Source organism: Pyxicephalus adspersus, chromosome 4 (assembly GCF_032062135.1).
Source record: "Pyxicephalus adspersus chromosome 4, UCB_Pads_2.0, whole genome shotgun sequence".
NCBI lineage: Eukaryota > Metazoa > Chordata > Amphibia > Anura > Pyxicephalidae > Pyxicephalus > Pyxicephalus adspersus.
The window spans coordinates 61,339,882-61,365,892 of record NC_092861.1 but is presented as its reverse complement, the minus strand read 5'-3'; the positions used below and the strand labels follow the sequence as shown (position 1 = coordinate 61,365,892).

The following is a 26,011-nucleotide window of genomic DNA, read 5'->3' as shown; positions in this document are numbered from 1 at the left end:
CTCTTTAACATGGGATATACCATAGTGAAACTTCATGCTTGTGAAACATTATACAGCATTATACAATCAAATGATTACCAACACAGCTGTGCACACTAATGGAGAACAAATCACACTGATTTTTCTAACTGAAGCAAAGTGAAAAGCTGTGTACTTTTTTGCATCCAGTTCGGAATCATATACCTATAGAGGCAGACTCTGCAATCACACACATTCTTTTGTACATCTGTAACAGAATCCAACAGTCAGCACTTTTGGGCGTGTCATATTCTACAATGTGTTTGTTTCAGCCATCCCCGATGTTACTTTGGTGTCCTGTAGTGACGTATGGGTCAGAAGATGAAACCACAGTTTGTAGGACACAGGTAATCAACATACCCAGAAATGATAATTGCTAAGAATTCTGCTGGACATTATTTCTGCGCTCAAGAAATAAAAGGAAATCTCACTAACAGGGGCAGAGGCAATGATAAAAACCTGGCTAGTGTTCTGACTTATCTTTCTAACTTATCTGTCCAAAACTGGAGGAACATTCTGTAACACTGCAATGTGCCCTACAGCTCTATTTGAAGTGTACAGTATAATTATAGGTCCATTTTGGTCAAGCATGCATAAGTACAAAGAAATATGAAAGGAACAATAAAATAATATTACCTGCTGCTGAGTTAAACCTTCTGGCATTGGAGACATAATAGCTTCTGTATGAACCCAGTCCACATCAATAAACATGTTCAATTCTTCATCTTCAAGGCAGGCAGATTTACGATCTGAAATACAAAATCAAATATAACTATGTTTCACAAGACAGTGAAGTATTTTTATAGACACACTTAGAGCGAAACCAAACCAAAAGAAACAAAAAAAAACAAACAAAACTTACCTTTACTTCCGCAAATCTGTTAATCCCTCCAGAGGTTTTCTGAATCGGGTCCCGCGTCGTCCTGGAATCCTTCTTCGTCCTGGGGCAGAGGAAGTGCAAGGTGTTGGCATCTTCTTGGCCCTTCTTCCGCCTACGGCCTACGGCCCCCGATCTCACACTGCGTAGACTGCAGTAGATGCCTGCATGTGCATGCATGAGATCAGCGTTTTCTTTTTCCTCATTGAAGAAAAAGTGATTTTGAAATGTTACATTATGTCAAAATATCTAAAAACAAACTACAAGGTTTGTTCAAATTTATAAGGTTACATGTTTATGTTTTAGGCATTTTGGGGATTTGCATAAAATGTTTCTTCCATAAATAAACATAAACATGGCATTGTGCTTTCAAAGCATTGATGGGGTTTCTAAAATAAAAAACCCAGCCCCGATTATTTGCTGCTAAACTGTGCTAATCACACTGTGATAACTTAGTAGTAGCAGCGATAGAGCAGGTTGGGTCCTCACATTTGGCTTTTTCAAGTCCCTATTTAGAACAAAAGCTGGTCTTTGAGATTTTAGATGTTAGCTTCACTTACAGAATGCATTTAATATGTAATATTCATATACATACATTTACCTGAGTATTAATAAACATTGTGGTTATCTTTAACTTAAACTGGACATGTAAAGTATTTAAACTTTGTACCGTGTAAAACAAAAGATTTGGTTCTGATGTAGGAACGGCCCTTCTTCACAGCAGCTTTTGTTTTTTCAAGCCCGTCTTTTGTACCCTCTTTTGCAGCCTTCATAAGCCTCTGCATCTAAAACATAAAGCATACCAAATCTAAAAATAAAGTAATATAACTTGAAACGACTACCAGGATCCAATGATCATGCACTAAATGGTAGCTGAAAAAGACAAGCTACATCACCTTGAGTTCATGTTTTTGTTTTAAATGTTGGATCTCTACTCCTCCCACTTTGTTTGTCACCAAATCTTTCATCTTTTTCTCGTAGTGTTGTTTTATACGTGTTAAGTCCTGAGAAAGCTATATGAAAAAATATAGCATGTCTTGGTGAATAAAAATGTAAGATATTTGATCTCTTATAATACTTTTTGGTTTGTTCTAAAAATCTATTTATCAAATGAAAGTTTTAAAAGTTAACTATTAGTCACAACAATCCACAATTACTTCAAATACAGTGAAGGGTACACTTTACAAGAATTACAAAGAAGAAACTGCTAATTAACTCCATAGAGGTATATTTATGCATGTAATCTTACATGGATTTATGTCCGTAGTGCCATGAGAGTAACCCAGATGATTGATAAATGTGATAAGTTCTATGGTCCTATTAAACCATTCTCCAGGAATATTAGCTCATCTTGCCTGCAGCCAAATGGCAGTATCATAAATTAGTATAAATAATATTTTAATTATAGATACAAATCTAAATGAAGATAACCTGAACTGGAAGGTTTAATGGGCCTATAAAATCAGACTCCAGACAAGACTGAAAACACAAATGCATTTAAAGTAAGTATTCATTTAAAATACCAATAAGTGTATATGAAAAAAAAATGTGGGTGTCTAAATTTGTCTAGAAAACACTTAGCCAGGGAAGAGGGCCAACACTAGAAGCAAAAAAGAATCTGCTACAGTGCACATTTACTAACAGCATGCATACTGACAGAAGAACACAGAAGATCCAGTGGAGTGATGGCTCATCAATATCTCCCCCTTTATAGTCGTTTTTTTTTAGTCCTTTATTATTATTATTTTGTATTTATATAGCTGACATATTACGTATTCCTACCACAGTCATTTGATACAAATACAGTCTAAGGTCTAATATTTCTGGTGAAGCCAATTAACCTAACTGCCTATTTTAAGGATGCAGGAAAAAATGCCTGGAGAAAACCCACATAAGAAATATATCTTTTATTATTTTTTTATTAAAAATTATGCAAGGCATCAATATAATTACCACTGAATAAAAATGGCTGAGCTATTAAAGCAGTAAAACATTTGAAAATTAATTGGGTAAGCGGTTAAGGTAAAAATTTACGCTTATAGCTTTTCCTGGAGTGTTCAGTGTTAGGACATTCCCGCCGAATGCTCCAACAATAATCAGCCATCATATGTACATCCCATCTACCCTGATCCCAGACCTTCAAACCTTGGTGGAATCGTTCACCTTGCTCATCACTGACTGCACCAAGGTTTTCCGGGAAGTTAGAAAGATGGCTATGTTGAAAATGCACCTTTGATGCTCATATTGCAATCAAGCATTTTGTAGCTCTACAAGAGTTTCTGGACAGTTTCTGTGTAATTATTTGCTCGTGTGTTTCCAAGAAAGTCCTTGACAATGGCTTTGATAGATAACGAAGCATTCTTTTCGACTTCTGACATTGTCCTGATGAAATGTTCATTTTTGATGAGCTACCCAGTCTGTGGACCTTTATTTTTCAAATCTCAGACTAGGAAATGCCAAAATGAGGTACTTGAAACAGTCTCTTTTAGTTGGCAAAGCTTTAACGAACTGCTTCATCAGACCCAGTTTCATGTACAGAGGCGGGAATATAATATTCTTTCGATCAACAAGTGGCTCATACTGGAGGCCAACTCCTTTCCCCCCAATGCCTCTCACAAGCTCTGCTGTCCCACATGCACAGATAACAGGGATACTTGGTGTTTCCGCGTTGCTGACAAAGAAGGAAGCATACCATTTTAAGGTCAACACAGATAACCCAATTGTGTTGGTGATATTGCAACAACTCAATGACTCTCCTTATGACTGCATATTCTTTACAAAGAGAAACTTAATGGCCAATTGGGACTGACCTAAATATACTGCCATTGTGAAGGAGGACACACTGTAACCCTCCTGGAGGCATTCCTGAGTGTGACTTGGGGTGGATTTACATGCAAAAAGTGGTAATCCTGAGTCACACTTAGGGTCGCTAATACCATTAAAAAAAAAAACACGTTGTTCCGTTGGCGTTACCCGATGTCCTGCTGGTCCTAAGGACACGTCTTCTTTCTTCAATCTTCAGCTGGTGAAAATAGTTGCATTGAGTCCAATAAAAAGAAATCTTTGTATTGTATCTTTATATAACATATATATATTATCTTATATATTATACATGCTACTGTACAGTTATATTACAGGTTTCACTATTTTTTTTTTTTTTTTATCAGATTTTTGTGTTTTTTTTATTTAAAGTTTAATAACAAATTTATTAAATATTTTACATATTTCAGTTTTTGCATGGAAATATGAATATTTACGCTTTTTGCATGGAAATATAAACAGAATAAGAACACTAGGGGGGTTAACCTCCGCTTTGAGCTATGAATAGCCACCATTCAGTTGATTTATAGATTGGAATTCCCAATTCCTCCATTAAACCAGGTATGTTATGGCAATACACAAAGCTACTGTCAGTTCTAAAGTACTGCAGAAATGCAATTTCTCTGGTTCGAAAGTACGATACCTTCACTCCTTTTTCAAGTATGTTTTTCTCACGCAGTCTTGATGCTAGGAGTTCTGAAGCCTTCTTCGATAGTCCCAAATCACGTGCCAAATCACTAAACTCATGCTGATCAAATCCTTTACGAACAGAGTCCTTTTCAATTTCAAACTCTTCGTCATTGTTGTCAGCTAGTTCATCACCATAATCATGTTCTTCAAGTGAGGGTAGTGTAACGAAAACCGGCACTGGGATTTCATCTGAATGAGCCACTGGGCGTAAAACCGATGATAGACTAGGATACTCTCACTATTATTTTTCTTGGTATATCCTGAAGTTTTCACTATACAAAAGTAACAGTCACTGAAAAACCATAGGTTGCCAAACCATAGGTACCAAACGGCATTTTATCACGTGTTCCCTTAGTCCACATCTGTAAACCCATGACACACTGCACACCTTATAAGGGGCCCAAGACTTATCTTGATCATCAAGTTTAACATGGAAATATGCCAAATAGGCTTGCTCTACAAATGTGCTGATGTTCGCCCTTTGACTGGGAATGGTGAAACTGCCACAGATATACCAAAATTAATCAGGGTTGTTATATTCAGGCACTTACGACGAGAAACAGCAGAGCCAGACATTGTCTGAAAGAAAGAAAATACTCTGACCACAATGTCTTGGGTGTAAATGAATAGCCTATACAAATCCACGCTACAGTAATCGCATTAATACCGTATAAGCGGTAGAGAAAAAAACCTGATGTGATAGAAGAGAACTAACTGCACTTTCAGAATCAGCTATAGCTTTTCCCCCTTTTTAGTGTAAATAAATTTAAAAATTCAAGTCAGCAAAATATTTGTTAAAAATTGTTCCCCAGTGTAATAAAAGCAGTATAACAAGACTTTTCTTTGCAACAGAGGGGACAAACTATTCTGCTATAAATGTCTTACACATTATCTCTTTCACTCAAAATAAGCCCAGGATTTCAGGAAAATGCATTCTTGACCCAACAGATCATTCCTTGGCTCAGTGCAGAATATAACTGAATAACACAGATTCTGTCCTGTAACAGTGGGGAATGTTTTAACTACAGGACAAAGATAGTAGCCTAATACTGAAATACAATATAAAGTAAAACTTTATCAGGGAGATATGTGAAATCACTCCTGATTTATTTTGGTATACCAAAGTAAAACACCAAGGCAAACAAGACAAACCAATGACTGTTCTAGTTAGTTGCAAAATCCTTAAACCTCAGCTAAAACCAACTTGAACAAAGTAAATACAAAATGCATTGTGTAGCTGTCCTTGCCTGTAGAGATGCTGGGAACTGTAATCTAGCATCTATTGTTATACTTACTTTGGGTGCCACATGATCTCACCTGATTGACCCTCCCAATTCAGAAATGAATAGAAAACAGCTGTAGCGCAGGTGCAAGTACATTTTATACAATATTTTATTTCTGTTTATTCTTCTGTTTGCATGAATATGTTGAAACCTCTGTTTACTTTTTTATTGCTTCAAAATAACTTCTCTAGAACAGTAGGGGAGGCTGGAACCATAGACTTTTTATTTTGTATGTATCACTATTGCAGGTTTTCCCTCATTACCTGCCATTACCGTTGTCAGTCTTCCAGGATAGGAGGGTAAATCTTTCTAACAGATCCCAGATGGCCATCAAACCCAGACAGCAGTTTAGAGCACTCCCCTTTAGAAAAAAGGTTTCTGATTTGACATACTATTTATGCAAATTATTAGAAGCTGTGGGAGAGATCGTCACGTCTCTGTGCCTGCAAAGCTCTTTTGGTCCTCATACCAATCTTAGTCCAAGACTGTTAACATAAAGAGAAGGTATGACCTTATTGCTGTGTTCTTAATCCTTTGTGGTCCAATCATTAGACTGTAGTGGGTCATTGATTAGGCTGGGTTTCAAAAAAGCAGTAAATACATTTGAGGTGACAGGTGTGCTTGAATTGCAGTGACTGGCTGTGCAAAACTCTAATTGGTTTTATATTGTGGCTCAAAAGTGAAAGGTGATAATGATAAGCTTAACCTTAAGACTGGTCATACAACAAAGGGTGAATTTTGCAAGTCAAACCAAATGACCAAAAAGTTAAGCATATCCACTAATATTTCTAATAAATAAAACATTATTTCCTATTCCTTTGTGTAATGAGTACACCAATTTTACAAAGATTTCTAAAGCCAAAATTTCCTTTTAAAAACAATATTTATCAAAAACTAAATAGTGATAGACTTGCATGTCTTTTGCTGCCTCCTCGAAGGAAGGAATTAGGGACTCCATGTTTAGACTCTGAATCACTTTGATCTTCATAGCTTTCAAATTCACTAGAACTCCAACCATAATCCAAGGAGCTGGTTCTGCCTTCTTCACCATTTTCCACATCATCATAAATCATTTCCTCAGGATCTAAGACAGAAAGATTCCAGGTAATCCTTGGGATCAAAGCCAAATTACAAAACTACAATATATACCATGCCATAACCAGCAAATGTGTGCTTGTTAATGATGATTGGTGTAATTCAAATACATGGCACGGGTTATTTTCTTTGTCTTATATATATATTTCTAATGCTTCTGAGCATGTAGTAAAGTACCTGTTGCAGAATCTGAATTCTCTCTAGGAACATCATCATAAATAACTTCATCAGGATCTGAAAAAAGAATAATTAGTTTGCAAATGTTTTCAATTCCAGACCAGATCAATTCCAGGTTGGATGGATCACTATTAGAGAGCGTTTAGTAAATCAGGCCCAATATGTGTGCCCTGCCCATCTGGTGGACAGGTAATAGAGTTCTTAAAAAATAATACTTGGGTTTTTGGACCAAATCACCTATAATATCAATATTAAAATGTTATAAGTGATTTAGCTTTAAGGTGTAGTTGTGGCTTCATATAAAACAATAATAAAAAGAAAGATAAGTGCTGTTTTAATTTTATGTAAGGTTGAAGTAAATTGTGCTAGACGTAGGGTTGGAGCCCTCTGTACAATCCTTGACTGTAGCATAGACCTAGTAGGGACTAAACCTAACTTCATTAAAAAGTGTGAAAACTATTTTCAAATAAAACATTCTCTACTACAGGTAAAATAAATCCATGAAATACAAGGTTCAGAATGTACTCTAGAGATTAAATCAGATTGGTCTCTGTAGGGAAAGAAACAGGCATCGAATAGGCCTAATATGAGTAAATAAGTAATGTAATGCTTTAGGCAAGCAAACTAAAAGATCAGATAATAAAAAGGTAATTAATTAAACACAAAAGAAGAATAAAACATATTTACTTTCCATCCATTCCGTATTTGCTGGATCTGAGACCCACTTGGCCAACACATCCTCTTCTTTCGATGCCTGAAAGTCCTCACTTTTAAAATGTAAAATTGTAAATGCTTTTAATTGCATGATATTCATAAGAGGACACAATAGCTATATGGGTTCATAATTTTACAGTTCATCTATTATTATGATTTTTTTTTCATATGATATATTTTTATATTCCTAAAAAAAGAAGGGAAAATAGTTTCTTAAAGGAGAACTTCAAGGGAAAAATCCAAGTTTGTCCTTAGATATATTCTCATTTATGACATATTACAAATGTAAAGATAAAATCACTGAGATACTGGGTCATATAAGTACTAGTAAGTATTCTGGGGATGTCACAGGTTTTCTGGATAATCAAAATTGATAAGTGGCTGGGGGAACATCGAAAAAAAGCATTTATTTTTGTGATTCATTTTTATCTATATAGAAAATCAGTAACTTCACTCTTTTGTAATAATATGCGGTATGAGAACACAGTGACTTCTAGAAATAAAAAGTGCATTGGAAATGTAGGAGTTGACTATGAAATGTTTAAATCAGTTTGCTAATCTCAAATTACTGTTTACCTTGAATGGTAGTTGTCAGTCAAAACCTGAAAGTGAGGACTAGGCACTACCTCCTGAATCCCTGCAAAACAGAAAAAATATGTTCATATTTCTGTTTTCACTAATATTACTCGCTTTTTTTGCTGCATTATGTACGCATATCTGATATTAATCCCCAATGGTTTTTGTTAATTAATGTCTAGCAACATCTTGTAGACACAATGAAAGTAAAGTCCTGGAAAGTAAATTGGTATATTCAGCCAAACGGATTATCAAATCAGGATTTATATCAACATGAGTTCACATGAAAAAAAGATTGCTAAGATTTGATTTAAATAAACTGTATAACATTTTTTAAACATCAGCACCAGGAGAAGCAGCTACAGTATTATCTAATATTCCAGCAACATTCCATAACGTGTAATCCAAATCATTATTTTAAAAAATAGTTATGACAGCCATGTCTTAACTGAAATAACTTGTGTGAGTAGAACTGGATACCACATACATCAGGGATTACTTCTGCTTATAGTGCATGTAAGCACTAACTGAAATAAATGTCTAAAACAACTTTTTAAAAAAATAATAAAATCCTTGTTTAATTTTTTTCATTTTTATATCTTTGTTGCTAATCAGTAGTGCTGCCCTTAGCATTTCTAAGAACAGGTTTCCTGATAGAGTATAAGAGTTCAATGTATATGTCTAATGGGGGAGCACCTACCATGTTGACAGAACAGTTAAGACACAGACTTTGTCACACTATACCAGGAACTGCTAGCACAAGGACTTTTATGGATTATCATATACAGGTTGACATTCAAAAACCCAGCAACTATGGGACCTAGGGAGTGTCGGATTTTTGAAAAATCTGGATTTTTTTTATACTTACCTTCACACACAGGCCAGCCTTCCACTCGCACCACCGTGGACATCTGGCACAGTTCCAGGGAGCAGGCAGCAGGGACAACCTAACATGTATTTAGTTTAGTAAGCAAGTGTTTCTGCAGAACAGCGCCATGAAAACATAAGTGGCCAAACATTGTACTGCAGTCCCTGTACTGAAAATATGATCTGAAATTCATGCCGGGAAACTGAAGGATACAGATTATTGATGGCCGGATTTTCGATTGTCAACTTGTATTTATTGTTTTAGTTAGTTAACAAGCCTAACATAAGACAAAGTTCAGACAATGGTCAAAAATAAATATATTAAAATGTACACCTATAAAAAGGCAAAAATAATTTCCTTTAATAACAAAAACCTTCCTACCTAAGAAAGGCAAATATTTATGGCCTTGATTAATATAACAATAGCCAGTTATATTATATATAAACACAAAGCCTTTTTTAAGCAATTTAGAATTAAATGGAACTAGCTTCTAAGAAAGATTATTCTTCATTTTTACAACTTTTACTGTAAAAAGAAGAAAAAATTAGGCTTTGGTGTTTGGGTTTACATTAGAAATTGCAGTGATGCCTGCATGTGCCAGGGTATCTGTTACTGAGGAATCCACCTATTAGTAGAAACTGTCTCTTGTTCTTATCTGCTTGTCACTGATGTTATTTATATCTGTATGTCATTGATATTTACTACAGGTAGGTATGTACTATCTACCTGTTGCTTGCATTATTTGTATATAATTGATATCTACCTGTTGTTGGTTATATCAGCATATCATTCATTTTGGACACAACCACTTCAAATTGCTATGAGCACCTAAAGGCCTACCACTATCTATAAATATGTGGCTCAATGTCGTGCCAATAAAGTTGGACAGCACTGATTTAGGGTAAATATTAAATATAAAGGAATGGACAACAAGCATTTTTTTTATGATTAATATTATTGTTAAAGTTTATTAAAGGTCCTAGAGATCAATATTTACCTACAATATTGAATGCATCGCCCTAACAGAAAGTAATAACTGAAGCAAGTAAATACAGATGAACTCCACCAACAGTTACTAATTTAGGTTTTGGTTTTAGGAGTGATGAGTGCAGTCTGTGTGTAGTTACTTTTGTAATCCTAAAAAAACATCTTTTAAGTAAAATCTCCTAACCTTGGCTAGAACGCCAAGTGATGGAGGCTCTTTACAGTAACGCTACAAGGGTAAGTATATCTTCCATCATTCCCCCACTACCTAAACTGGAGGCCTTACTGAAAGTGTAAAATAAAATAAAGTTTTGGATAGTATGTGGAAAATAGGCTTCATTTATGACATAAAAAAATGACTCGTTATCACACATTTAGTGACTAAAATTGGGTTTTACCTTGTTCATCTACAGATATGTTGCGAATAATGACTGGAGTGGAGTATGCTGGAAGCAGCAAAGGCAAATTAGATGGTACAGCGTACCCACATGGCACAGGAACAGAATAACCACTTGGCACTCGAGGACTTGTATTGCCATCCAATGATTCAGGCTCTTGAGATGCAATTAAATCACCTTCTTGCAAGGGTGCAATGTCAATCACAGAGTAAGGATTCACCTTTCTTGGGACTGTACTCACTTCATTTTCTGTTGGCAAATCTTGATGTAAAACATCTTCACTAACTTCATGAAGTTGATCTAATTCTTTAGCATGGTGGAGGAAAGAAGGGGAGACTCTGTTATAAAAAACACCAAATAAACTCCTAGTAAATATGTTTAACATTTACTAGCTATAGTTCAGCTGTAAAAGGTTTTATCTGCTAATATCTGCCTTTCGAGGCTCCTTCTTTCCCCATCAACATGCTAATTATATATTTAAACCAAACTTGTTTTCATTATATTATTTTCCTATACACAGTGACATCTTTATTTTGTGTCTGTGATTTTCTATGCAATATAGGCAGATCATGGCTAGTGGGAAGGTCCAGGACATTGTACATAGCTTCCTGAAAATATCCCTTCTTGTGCAGGCCTACCAAGGTAATGCCAACACAAACCTCCCCTGACTGCAAGGACTGAACATCGGTGAATGAAATGGGTGGGCCAGGGGCAGGTAGACTGGGGAGAAAAGGGTAAATGATGTTGAATGTTTATCAGACAGATAATAAGGAAGGCTATATCAGTCTTGCTGATTCATCTAACCCACATAAAAATATTTCATATTTCAAGGCTACAAACAAAAGCTACAAAACAAAACCCCTCTAGTAACCTAGACAGTGTGTCGGATATCAGCTCTGAGCTGAGGCAGAATACAGGTCAGCAAGAGGACCTTACAGCATAAAATCAGCTGACAGGGAGATAATACAGAGGAATATTAGCATAAAACTAAATCTCTTTACAAACACTCACTTAATATGACTCAAAACAATTGTAAGTTATGTACATGTTGCTCAGCAGTGTTCTATACAGCAGTGGTCTCCAACCTTTTGGACGTCAGGGACCACTAAATTCACAGACTCCAGACCGTGCATGCGCGGGAAGCCAAGGGAAGAAACTTCCCTCAGAGTGACGTCATGATGCCAGAACCCGATCACTCTCCCATCGCAGGTCTGGGACACAACCCACCCACCGCCCTAAGCCTGCGATGCATATAGGAGACATGGTTCTCGGCTCTAACCAGTGCGCCCCCCCCCCGCACGGTCTTTCTCCTGACCTCGCTGGGGGGAGTACTGGCCAGATCCGCAGACCACAGGGCTGTAGCCCTTCACTTATTGAGTCTTTGTGCTCTGGCGTCCCAGTTGTCAGACAGTGGGCCGTGGATTGGGAGTTGGGGACCTCTGCTATAGAGAGAGGAAAGAAACACTGCAAGATGCCCACCTCAGGGACTACAAAAGTTCTTGTTACTTGTCGCCTGTTTATTGATCCAGCATAGGGGATCGCTTAAAAATATTGTGTGATACCTGTACTGTACCCAAAACAATGACATACATTAATCTCCAGCAATATTATCTTCTGTATAAACATAAACCTAAAAAAAGGCTACACCTTTTGCCCAAAGCTTACATGTAGCTCAACACCAGCCAAAACATTTAATTTTGTTTTGGTTACAGCAGGGGAGATTTGTTAGAGCTTTGTCAAATGATTAAAAAAAATTCTCCAATGGGGATACAAACATAAATCCATTCTTAGTAGAGTAGAGGAAAGTTAAGACTTTTAAAGACCCTTTCAGAATTGTTGTCAGAACTTAGCTACTTTCATGCACCCCTATTCAACTACTAGTTTTTAATGTCAGCCGCAGCATGTGATATCCCCTTTGTTGTTGAGAAAGGATGAGTGAAGTTGTGGTACAGTTCTTCCTCAAGAAGATAAAAAGCAACCATGTGTCCAGAAATGAGTTGTCACTTTCAGGAACCGCATGGCAATCAACTGCAGCCATGTGCAAACATATGCACAAAACAGGGCGCTGCTGAGCGTGTGGTAGAATGTTGCGGACAACTGCAAGCCTATCTATTTATTGCCATCACTGCATTCCAGTTGCAGTGACTGTTGCATCTGTGATATTGATATGGGTGTCGCAGGATGCGAGGCATGCTTTTTATTATTATTTGGGATATGGGGGAAAACCAGAGTTAACCCACATAAACGCGTGGAGAAAATATAAACTCCTTGCAGATAATGTCCATAACTCATAACTCACTTAGACTCATAACTGTGACTTAGCAGTGCAAAGGCCAGAGGGCTGGCCACTGAGCCAAGTGACAGTGTAAAACCTTTTTTTATCATAGATTTAAAATAAAACTCAACTTACCCGGGGGATCTGGGAGTTTAGAATCCAAGTCAATGAGATCACCCCCTGCCATTTGAAGGGTTTGTCTATCAGCTTCTGGAGCATCATCGCCACTGTCAAAGTCAAATTTTTCTCCCTCATCTTCTTCTTGATCTTCAGCAGCAAGGGTATGATATTTTAACTCATTTTCAAAAACTATGAAGAAAAAAAAAAAAACATAAATCCCATACATCTGGGAAGGAAACTAAACAGATAATTGTAGGGAAGTAAGGATATGAAAATTTTATCAGAAGCAATGTGGGCTCAACGGTGCAACCATCTATGGGTCTCTCAAGCTAAAGCAATACACCAGGGATGCCCAACAGGTGGATCGCGATCCACCAGTAGATCGCGATCCACCGGTGGATCGCGATCTACCGGTGGATCGCAATCTACTGGTGGATCGCAATCTACTGGTAGATCGCAAAAGCAATGCAAGTTATTAAGTCCAAGTTCTTATTGTTGGTGGATCATTTTGACCTGGTCCATAGTTCTCCCCAGGTTTTAGCCGGTTGCTCCGCCCGGCTACTGTGCCTACCCCGCCCACCTCTCCTGGGCAGCTCTCATCCTCTACACGGATCTCAGTGAGGCTGCTCTGTGCTCAGCTGTCATCCGTTCAGAGGATTGCTGCTGCGATGAGAGGTTAGCACACAGTTCAGCCTTCATGTGAACGAGAAACAGGCAGCCCCGCCCCCATCTGATAGCACACAATGATGTAAATTTTAGGGTGCACAGGGGACCCTCATAGATACTAGTTACTACAATTTCAGCCCCCCCCAGCCTTAAAAAATTTCAAGATATGGGGTCACAAATGTAAACAGTTATGAAAATTGAACATTGGGGTTGCTGTTTCAGAGGAAAGTGCAACTAGGAGTCCTAAACTGAAAATGCAAATTGGGGACCCCGGGGCCACCAACATAGCAAGGAGCATTGGGGTGGGGCCCCTAAATATATACCTACCTGTCACTAATCTATACCTATGAGATTACTTTCTGCTTCTCTTCTTTGAACCCCAATTTCTCTGAGGTGGGGGGTACTGAAAAACTGAAAATAGAGGTGCAAGTGCCGGGCACATTCTCCCCTTACAATCTCATTACTACAGCATCATTAGAACATAAAACGCTCTGCTCATCAAAATGGGCTTCCCTGCCCTGTTACACATTCCTGTCCATTTATCTAACATTCTGAACTTCAATTGGGGAATGGGGAGGTGTAAGAAACCATCCCCTAAAACGTCATCACTATGGCATCATTAGAACATAAACTCTGCCCACTAAAATGTAATGGGGTTGAGGTATTGGAAGGTTATAGTCGTGTAACAAGGAAGTGCATTTTGATGGGCAGTTTTTTGTTTTTTTTTAATGTTGTAATGATGCCATGGTGATGAAAGGCCACACGTGTCTCCCACTTCCACCTATATTTTTGTTTCCCTGCACCTCTTAATTCCGGAGAAATTGGTGTTTGAGGTAGAGATGCAGATAGATATGTGTAACAGAGCAGGCAGCAAATTTTGCTAGGTAGAGATTTATGTTCTCATAATGCCATAGTAATTACATTTTAGAAAGGTTTAGCCACAAGTGTCCCCCACTTGCACCTACAGTTTGTTTCCTATGCCTCCACATGTACCTAATCATTTCAAGTTATTACAACCAACAGCTTAGGAGATATGAAGGTTTGAACACAGCGAGTTGTTAGGCTGCAGAATATGACAAGCAGCTTTTACACTCACATAGCGATCACACTGCGCTGCCAATTACATCATTACACACTGCGGATAAACGTCACAGACAGTGTTTTTATATAGAATATGGGCAGTGATGAGAGGGGGTCACTGGCTGTCTTGTCCCCATCTGATATCACATGCATGATGCTATTAAAGCATGTGTTTTTTTGTTTTTACACTTTTTTTTTAGGGAGGACCTCTCCCCTTCATTCTTTTCTTTTCATTTCGGTAAAGACCAAAGGGGAAATCCGCAGCCTCCTGGGATATTTGTGTCACATATCCCAAGAGGCTATACACTGCTCCTTCTGTGCATGCACCTTCAGAGGCTTTCTTATAACGTAAAAAAAAAGTGTTCAATCTCATGCAGGCGCAGTGCAAGGCAGCAGTGGACGTAGAAGTGAGCATTAGAGAGAAGGTGGAAGCTGGGCCAGCATGGGCCTGCTGGTTTAATTTTGTAAAAGGATCAATTGAAAAAAAATGTTTTCACAAAAGTTCACTTTATCTTAATATAGCCTCAGGAGCACATCTGAAGTTAGGCTGAATTCACACTGGCAGTAAGGTTACATACATACAGGGCATAGCGCAGTTATGGCAAAATACATAGAAAGGAAAAATTGAATATACTAATGGGGCAGGCATTACAAAGTTGGAACAAAGTATAGGGGTAAGGTAGAACACTGAAACAATAAGAGGTCACTGGATACCCATGGCATAAACAACTGGGTGCACTAAATTAGACGTCTTTTGCCACACCCCCTTTTTGATCACCCAGCTACATCTTCCCACCACCCGGCTGAATAAAAATTCTGGGGAGAACACTTTGGTCATTTTAAAAGTAGCTCACAAGCCAAAAACGTGTGGGCACCCCTGCAATACACCAATGTCTACAAAGCCCTTCACAACCCAAAACACCCTATGGCTAAAGGAGTGTACTTTTCTGATTTTAAAAATGAATACAACTTTTACTTCACACTTGTCAGCCATAAAATAAGAAATATTTTTCATTATAAGGCAAACCTTGCCCCTCACCTTTGTGTCCATATTAAAAACGATATATATACTGTATATGCTTTGTAAAATTGAGGATTGAGAGAAATTTAAATAGGCTAACGTGAAATTTTGGGTGAAAAGGTCACTGAAAGTATCCAGTTCATTTATTATTATGATTATAATTGTTACTATTATTATTATTATTATTATTATTATTATTAATATTATTAATAAATTAAAATTAAACAGATTTATATAGCACCAACATATTACACAGTGCTGTACAATAAATAAGGGTCTCAAATGACAGACAGATACAGGGGAAGAGGACCCTGCCCCGAAGAGCTTAGAATCTAGGAGTTTGGGGTAGTATCACACAAAAGGAGGGGAGATATGGAGTGGTGAGGGTTTTAGGAGACAGTGATAGCAGTGTTTCTTTTTGTAACGAAAGATTCACACCAGTTCTTTTCACATGTTTGCCTATTTCTTGCATAATGTACAACATACAAAGACTTGCATAAAAAGTACTGTGAAGCACTTGTAAAATCACACATAAAACTGTGCAATGCAACAACAATGCAAGAAAAACATGCAAAAGAGCCTTGAACTAAGGGTGCCATTGCATAAAACATTACAACAGGGAAAAAAGTTAGGCCTACAAAATAAAACACCTTGTAAAATAGACACAGAAACAGCAATGTTATCAATCACATACAAGGCAAGTGTCATAATAAACAGCTTGGTTAATTTATACCTAATAAACCCCACTGGATGGAAGAGAATGTTAAAAATTACTATTTGTTTTTGTTCATTATCTTTCTAAAAGGCCCTGTGGCATTAAGGTTTTGCTACAATCATGTAATTATAAAACCAAAAATGACCTCTGTTCTTTTATAACTGGAGTTGCTGAATGTCTGCAAGCGGCCTACATTAGGCTGAGTCTAAAGGGACAGTTTTAAAAACTGTTTATATGCATGTTTATATGCGTTTTTATGCACTTTTACAAGCGTTTTAAACCTTGTTTTTAAAACGCTAAAAAAATCTTATAAACACCTATGACGCGTTTTACCGCAATTTTACATGAGTACAGGGGTACATAAAACCCCCTACTCATTCCCTGAAAGGGTTAAAAATTTGTGTAAAAAAATAAGACTTTAATGTTAAAGTATTTTACTGAACGAGTGTGCTTTGTGTAACTTGAACTTTTTTTTTTTTACAGGTTATCCCACAATGACAAGATGATTCTTACCAGCTGCATTCATGTCATGAGCACAGCCATGGAACTCCTGACAGTGTGGGTTTCCCAGGCACCAGAAGGTTAATGAGGACAAGTCTCCTCATTCACCTATAATGCTCCCTGATTGGCTGAGGAAAGGGAAATACTAATGACAGCTCAAGCATCACCAGGATTTACCTTTCCTCAGCCAATCACAGAGCCGAGCAATCAGCAGAGCTCTGCTATGCTGACAGCTTTGTTTTCTTGATTGCTCCCGCAGCCCTAAAGGAGCTGTGACATGTGTTCTGTATCCAAGAACACATACTACAGTTCCACTAGGGCTGCGGGAGCGATCAGGAGAGCGAAGCTGTCAGCATAGCAGAGCACTGCTGATTGCTTTGCTCTGTGATTGGCTGAGTAAAGGGAAATCCTGATGATGCTTGAGCTGTCATCAGGGTTTCCCTTTTCTCAGCCATTAAGCACTAGACTTTAATGGGGAGACTTGTCCCCATTACCCTCTAGTGCTGAATGACTGAGGAAAGGAAAACCCTGATGACGGCTCAAGCATCATCGGGTTTTCCCTTTCCTCAACCAATCACAGGGCACTAGAGGTGAATGGGGTGATATTTCCTCATTTAACCCCTCCTGCCCGGGGATCCCTCACTGTCAGGAGTCCCATGGCTGTGCTTATGTTGTGAATGCAGCTGTGGGAATCATCCTATCATTGTGGGATAACTTTTAAAAAAAAGTTTATTTACACAAAGCACACATATTCAATAAAATACTTTAACAGTAAAGCCTTGACTTATTTTTTACACATAATTTTAACCCTTTCAGGAAATGAGTAAGGGGTTTTATGTACCCCTGTACTCATTCCCCAGGGTGGGGTGGCAGGGATCTGGGAGTCTCCTTATCGTCCACAAAATTATGGGAGAGCTACAAAATGCTTGGTTGCAATATGAGCATCAAGGTGCATTTTCTGTATTTTCAAGATTTGAAGGTCATGGAAGAACGGTATCAGGGTAGATGGGATGTACATATGATGGCTGACTATTGTTGGTGCATCCGGCGGGATTGTCCTAACACTGAACACTCCAGGAAAAGCTATAAGCATAAATGTTTACCTTAACCGTCTACCCAATTAATTTTCAAATGTTTTACTGTAAAAAAAATGTCATAGAGTAACAATAAATCCCTTGTATGAACAAAAGAAATTTAAATAAATAGTACATTCAAGTAATTATTTCATTATTTTTTCATTGTATGTAAAATGTGTATTTTTTTTTTTACAAAAATGGAGGGTACCCAGTATTGTAAAAACTGGATGTGATAGCAAACAAAACTGAGGTCAGTTCTGGTTTCACCACCCAAAAATTAGTTAAAAAACAAGTGTAAGATCTAACTAAAAAAAAAGGATTCCCCAGTGTTATCACATCATTTCTTTTAAAAAATATGATGGTATCAATAAACAATTTGATTTCCTAAATATTTTCCAGAAGGTGGAGATGCACTAATTACCATCTCAGGGAACTAACCAGAAGATATTAATTAATTAGTGTTCTGTTAATTAAATAATTAACAGAACACAAAACCAATGTTGGATGAGGGCAGAACAGGAATGTAGGTATTCCTGCACAATCTTCCACTTTATAGTACATTTTATATTACATCTAAGTCTATGTCAAAACCCTATTTATCTGTAAGCTACATTTATGTATCAAGTCAAAAAATTGTGAAAGTAGTTGATTTTGAACTGTCAATGTATGTGTATGGATGGCATGTCTTATTTGTAAAATATTTGTGGATCATATTATAAGGAGCACTGAGGGGGTGTAACAGGAGAACTCACAAACATTTTATAAATCCAACATACCGTTTAATGGATAATAAGTAGATTACGGTCTATTATGAAAAATAATTATTGTAGTCTTGCACCAGATATGTTATTCTAATGTTGCAAATATGTTCTATTTAGGCAGCAAAATACACTAAACCATACCACCCACATATATTGTAACATTTTAAAATGAATTCAATGGGTTGTTTCTTTTTCTTCTTTCATATTGGTTTCTTTACTTCCATATAAACATACCTGAAGTGAACTTTAAAGAATATTCAGTGATTGGGTGATTTGAATTTCCCAATCATTTGACAGAATATATATGTATTTTCCCAAAAATAAAGTATTTGAAAAAACCCAATCACTAGCTCATATAGGCTTTAACAAATATTTTTATGAAAATAACATTCAATGACCCTACGACTCAGGCCCTTGATGGGGTACATCCTAGTAAAATGAGGAAAAACACAAAATTTTTCCATTTCCTGTTTTATTTATGGGTCAATGAGGTAGGGTCCTACAGACCTATACAAGTCTTTGAGGGCTCAGAGGTGTCCAGTACAACTGGATTTCTGGCCAAAGCTGAAGAAAACAGCGCAAAGGACGTCCTAGAACGGTAAGAAAGGGGGTGGTAATAAAGGTTAGTTCAGAAGGCGTTTATTAGAGAACTTTAGTAGTCCTTTAAAGGTGCACTTACTTAGATTTTACCCAATACATTTTGACATTTTCTTATACTAAAACAGTTCTAACATTGATATAATTATACTGTAACATACTATGAATTCCACAATGATAAATCTAATTAAAATATACAAAGGAGAACTGTAGCAATATAACATTAAAAATGACTGGAAAAAAGCATGTCCGTATTACAATCTACTATTGAGGCAAAGAACTGATGTGTATTTGTCAAAGATGTGTTGTGTGGCCTGCCATTTAAATAATCTTTCTTTTTCATGAAGGCCTCGGAGGGTGTCAGGCAGCAGTGACAAGGGACCTTTCATGGGAACAATTCATATTCTGTCCTCAGCCCTTTCCACAATGCTGCCCCCTCATATCATTCTGCTCCAGCATTTTCTCTTTTCCTCTGGTAAAAGACATCACTTGTGAACAATAAGCTACCAGGCAGAAACCACAGCCTTGGGTATAGTAACGAGCGGCCGGAAAGCACCATTGAAAAACAAGCAGACTTTTACACTTAACTGGCTCTATTACAGAAATTGTATCAAAGTTAGATCTGAACACATATTAATGAATAAATACATCTAATGAACACATTATAACCAAGCACCCATTACTGATGTAAAGTGGAGAAAATGAATGGTCAGAGCTTGGCCAGAGTGTTTGGTGCCAGTGTTTTTCTTACAATAAACACTAAAAGCAATGTATGTGAACTTCAGGGGCCTTAAAGCTGAACTCCCGCCCTACCTCTAACTTTGCACAGTTGTACAGGCTCCTCTTCTTTATTAAAGTTGCCTACTCTGATTTCACTGAACCCTGAAAGCTTTTGAAAGCTTACGAAGCTGCAGCAGGTAGATTTGGACAGTAGTTACTTGATAGACAGTGTTGGTTAGGAGGGATATATGAAGAGGTATGGTTGGTTATGAAGGGCTATATACGATGAGATGAACCTGAGATGGACTTCCCTAAACTATTGGTATAAATATTCTTACTTTGGCTATGACATACAAAGTTCAGGAATCCATAGCAACCAATCCAATTTTGGGGTTACTAAGGTTTGCTCGGTGTTATTCTGTCTCACTGACTAAGCCTGGCAGTAAATATATAAAAATAACCCAAGAAAAAGAAATAAAATAAGCAAATCTTATTTTCTGGCAGAAGAAGCAAAGAAACTTACTCCAGATTAGCATCACACAAATGTATTAATTCTCTTAAAGATATTTTAAATAAATATTTAAGCTTTGAATAAATATTCTGTTAGCTTAATCCTCTTACAAAACCCAGTGTTAGTCAAAAGATATGAATAGAAGAACCAGTACATTTCAATAATGAATAAACATTTTGGAGCTTATTTTACCTTCAGGGGGTGGGGGAGGAAACTCCTCAAAATCTGAATTTTCCAAGCTTCCCATTCTCCTGGGCCTTTCAGTATTTCAGCATGAAATGCCATCCTATCATTAAATAAATGCAATGGTCATGTCAGGTCTTATGATTAGGAGCATACACACAATGATAGATATTTGTATTTATTCTAGATACTGTTATGTATTTACCAGTATCCTCACAATGGTAGATTCACATAAACAATCTATAAACACTAATGTACCTCACATTGCCATATAACATAATCAATAGCAGTAATAGAAAACACACAAATGGTCCAAAGTCTTATGAATATGTACAATCAAGAAGGGAGCAAGTTAGCCATGATTGGTGCAAGGGAACACCTTATTTGCTTGTATACATCTGTTTTTTAGGCAAATGGAAAAAAATGTTTAGCTCTGTACTCTAAAGACTTCTTCACAGTAAGAATTGTCATATAAATGTCTACAAGGGCTGGTTGTAGAAAACTAAGGTGTCTTCAGAAAAGGATAGATGTCCATCTTTTCTGAATATGTTTTTCAGCTCAGTGGCATGAAAAAGTTGTTGGGTAAGATGGGACAGGAAATTAATATACAGTATTTTGTAATCATTATATTTTATTAAGACCTAGATAATGACGCAAAAAGAGTTAAATGTAGATGAGTAACTTTTTATAGGAACCTTCTTAAACTATGAAAAATAAACTAAACACAGAAATTACAGTGGTGTTGTGATAAGTTCTGCACAATTCCAAAAAGGCCAAAAGTGTCTGAATAAGTGCAAGTTTCGCTAATTTTACAGGTAAATTCCCTCAAAGTGTTCAAGCAAGCATGTAATCCAAAGCAATGTTTAATACACAGCAAGAATTGCATGAAGTATAGATTCCCTGCAGACAAATCTCCTGCTGTAGTGCTCCTTCCAGTATTCCATGCTTCTCTCTAACCATCACATGTCTGACCATGTTCTTTAAACCGAGTGCCAAACCTCTACACAGAATAAACACATAATGGTGGAGGGAGGATGCAAAGATGTAGCATTCAGAGACAAGAAGCAACAGGATGAAAAATTGTATCGCTCCACCCTTCTGGCCAGTGAGCGTTTATGTGTTTGATTCATGTGCCAACATCATGGTTTGGAGATCTTCCTTTATCCCTTGACAACATATTAGCACTGCAGCATCAGTATCTTGGCAAGTAATAGTCGCTAAGATGTCTAGAAATGTAGTGAGTCAGTAATACAGAAAGTCATGTCAGTGCTTGACTGCTTAAAGGTACTAAAAATATTCTTACTCCGCCAAATTCAGCATACAGTATTTCAGGCATAGGATAATATCCAGCCCAAACTTCCTGCCTCTACTTCCATAAATCCAAAAGCCTTTCTCTGCAAAACATAACAGAAGTTCTGATCCACTTTTCAATGGTGCCAGAGAATAGAGGAGTGAACCCATCCCACCGTCTTCATCCTGAGACAGTTCTAAATAGAGATTCCTAATGAATTTAATCTAAACCCTCAAATGTGGAAATGGTAGTCTCTACCTATATATCCAGCCTGAACCTTTCACCACAAATTTTAATACTCCTGTCTGTAAAGAAGATTTAGGGGAAGGTCAAAGCCAATGTTTTTTAAACAGGGTTGAGCAATAAACAATTTGTGCTTTTCGGGTTGTGTACTACTGACAATAATGATCATTTTGGTTGGATGTAAGGGTGACATTCTTCTCACTGACCAACAATGTAAGAAGCATTATCCCCACTGATCACCACATTAATGCATTGTGTGTTTTGACTATTATTACTATTGTCTGGGGTTCCCTAAGACCTAAACGTTTTTTATTAGTTCCTCCATGTTACAAAAGGTTTGGAAAGGTTGGTCTAAGCTCTTTCTGCATTCTTCTGCCAAAAGTGTAGCTTAGAACAAGTGCCAACATAGATAACAGGGACTTTCCAGACACTTTTCAATGAGTTATCAAAAAAGTAAAATTAACTATTATTAAAAACACCTACATACATGATTAGGATAATGTATGATCCATACAGTACATGTTATTACAATAAACTCATAACCATAACCTAAGTTGTAATAAGATTTTTGAGGGACCAAAGTGCTAAATTGTTCTGTTACATAGAAAGTCATTATTTCCCCCTTGTGTTATAGAAGCTGCAGTCAAATGTAAACCCTGTACCATGCTTGGTGGCGCTGTCCTTGAGTCCAGAGACTCTGGATTCATATTTATAATCTTATATATTCAGTCACACAAGTTAATCTGCCAAAATGAGTGGAAAGCGCCTTATTTTCTCAGCTAGAGGAATCAGTTCGGAGAAAAAGTTGATCAGACTGGATAAATACATTCTGCTAGCAGCCTGCATCAAAATTGCTTGTTACTGGAAAGCTTCTAATATTCCTCTTGATTTCACTAAACATAAAATTAATTACATAATGATTAATGATAAATTGACATGTACCCCTAAGAACAACCTGAATAAGTTTTATAAGACGGAACCCATGGATTGAATTTGGCAATGTGTAAACTTTAGGAGTGGAACTCCCTCCATACTCTCCCTTACCCAGTTGGTTTTCCCAAATAACTTCCCCCTTTCCATCTTCCCCCCCCCCCCATTCTTTTCTCCCGTGGTTCCCTCAAATGGTATTTTCTTTGTTTCTTGAGATAATTTGTTTCTTGAGATAATTTTGTTTCTACTTGAGATAATTCTGAATATAGAGTAAGGAGTAAGAATAGTTATTTTATATTAACTCTTGATTAAACCATTTGTATAGATAACAATGATAATTATTCGTTCTCCAGTTTTTTTGAATATGTAAATGTAGGTTTGGATGGTTAAGAATTATAAGTATTTTTGATGACCCCCTTATACTATGTTCCCTTTCCCTTCTTGTTGTTTATTTTACCAATGTTTATAATTTATATTTAGAAAACAAATACACTACTTATTTTAAAGCACCTCCTCTTTTAGCATATTCAACACCAACCTGGTTTCATAATAGACCAAGGACAACAGGGGGGAAGAGCAAAACATACGTACTGCAAGGATGGAATACTGGAAAATGAATCTAGCTAATATTCATCTTAGTCTTTCAAAATCACAGTCCAAAGACAGGTAAGACGCATGGCTAAACCTAAAGTGTAGAATACTGTATTTGTGAATCCAGTCACTAAACCCTTTACTATTAACACCTTGTGTGTTCTGATGCCACTAACTGTTAATGAAACCTTAATGCACATGCACAATGGAAAGTGGGGGAATCATTAGTCCTAACACACCCGTTTCTTGTGATGATGTTTCCAAAAAAAGGAAGGCTTTTATACTTGTCCCTAAAGAAAGCACCTAATGTGAACCTGGGCCCAGACCATGCACACCTAAGTATTTTCATATTAAGTAGTAAAAGCAATTTAAACAATCCTTTATTTATCTCTGTATCTATAGGCATTGTGGTGAAATAATTTTTTTAACTTTTACAACACAGAAACAGCTGAAAACAGAATCTTCTAGACTCTCAGAGTGAGTTTCTAAGCTATTATAAACTGACTGAAAGCCAACTTTAGGTTCCTTTTTGTGATATTTGTGAAGGAATACCATTATATAAAAAGCAGCTAAGGAGAATGGTTTGTTTTGAAGCTCTTTACTGTTGGATATGGGAGTACTTTAAATGCCCCATATCTTTAAAAATTTGGATTTTTCTGTATGTTTTCTGCATAAACAGAAGTGGGAGCAGGACTTTGGTATGACTCTGAACAGATTTTGCTGATACTAAGAGTAAGGACCTTTAAAATAAGCATTCCAATGAATGAACTGCAAAAACATTCCTTTTCAGTACAAGAGAATGTTCCCTTCCTTTTGGAATGCTCCATGACTATATAACAATGAAACATGAAGATGTGTAACAATGAATTACTTAATACTTATTATAAACATGTAACTGAACAGAAAAGGCTTTAGTAACAAGAAGAAGATGTGAATTAACAACTGTGATTTTCTGACAAATTAGAGAAGGAATGTGAAAAAAATCTGATCAATCCTTTTGCTGTTACTATGTATGGAATGCATACATTGATACAGTTTACTAAAATTCAAAATGCATATTTCTGCAGTTTAAAAACCTAGGTGATGACAGCGATTTTCAACACTGTTTTGTTTTAAGGGTGCTGCGTTAAATTTCCTTTCAATCCTTAACCTCCCTAGCGGTTCATTTCTTTCCAGTTTTATATGTCTAAAAGCGGTACATTGTTTTTCATGAAAATTTATTTTATAGTATAATATAATAGTATGAGAAAAATAAAGTTTGAAACAGAAAATCATGTAAAAATAATAAATTGAATAAAATAAAAAATCTATATATTTAAAAAAACATTTAATTTTTTTAATTTTTTTTTTTCAAAAAAATATATATTACACTCATACTATTATAAATACTGTAAAATAAATGTTCTTGAAACACAATGTACTGCTTTTACACATATAAATTCAATGTACTGAATTCAATACAGTTATTTTGTATTGAATGCAATACAAATGGATTTTGAATTTCCCGCCACGCCCCGCCGGCAACCGATGTCACTGGGAACTCCCCAAGGATTCACCGGGTGCAGAAGCCGGCCGGAGGAAGAAGACGGAGATCGCGGCGATGGACGACGCCAGCGGATCAGGTATGGTTCTATTTACTATTACCTCCCATAGAATTACCTACCCAGAGTGTGACTCGGGGTTTCCTCTAGGGAGGTTAAACTACAGAGTGTTCCAGGAAGAATTAACAGTGCCAGGCAGAACAAATGATAGAAGGAAGGGCTTTATCAGACTTCATGTTTAAGTAAACCTCTGCTTTGAATATGCAGAACAAAGTTACAGGCTATCTTCAAAACTGACTCTGTCCTTGAAAAGAAACTAAGTACAGAGTCTACAGCTACTTTGTAAAAAAAAAAGGGGGTTAGTAGGTACCAGTCTTGACAAGTTTTACTGTTGTAAAGAGCTATACTGGCCAACATTTTTTTATTGCATCCAACATACATCTACTTGCTGCATGCTGGTCACAATATATCTATTCATAATGATATTTCTAAAATCAGCATATTACCATTCCTTATTAAAAGGTTTTTGTGCCATTCTGTACTCCCCTGCATATCCTCACACCCCTCTGTTGACATTCCAGGTCAAGTAATCCCAGAAAAAGAAATCACTTAGACAATTATTAATATTATTACACAGTATTTAAATACCGCCATCATATTACCCAGCGCTGTACAAAGTGGATAGTCAT

The 26,011-nt window shown here is 36.8% G+C and overlaps 1 protein-coding gene across 2 annotated transcripts in view; it reads right to left on the bottom strand.

Moving 5' to 3' along the window:
- ARHGEF10 (Rho guanine nucleotide exchange factor 10) overlaps window positions 1-26,011 on the bottom strand; it is an 88,140-nt gene that overhangs the window by 48,803 nt on the left and 13,326 nt on the right. Inside the window, exons 2-11 of one of the 2 annotated variants that reach the window (XM_072408418.1) lie at window positions 20,736-20,829; window positions 12,911-13,084; window positions 10,501-10,806; window positions 8,251-8,311; window positions 7,648-7,727; window positions 6,961-7,017; window positions 6,603-6,772; window positions 1,792-1,908; window positions 1,566-1,680; window positions 655-767 (exon numbers count right to left, since the gene is read on the bottom strand). In XM_072408418.1, coding sequence (XP_072264519.1) covers window positions 655-767; window positions 1,566-1,680; window positions 1,792-1,908; window positions 6,603-6,772; window positions 6,961-7,017; window positions 7,648-7,727; window positions 8,251-8,311; window positions 10,501-10,806; window positions 12,911-13,084; window positions 20,736-20,790 — 1,248 coding nt within the window. In that variant the 5' untranslated portion in view covers window positions 20,791-20,829. The remainder of the gene's footprint in view (window positions 1-654; window positions 768-1,565; window positions 1,681-1,791; window positions 1,909-6,602; window positions 6,773-6,960; window positions 7,018-7,647; window positions 7,728-8,250; window positions 8,312-10,500; window positions 10,807-12,910; window positions 13,085-20,735; window positions 20,830-26,011) is intronic. The other variant, XM_072408419.1, reaches the window with a different exon arrangement.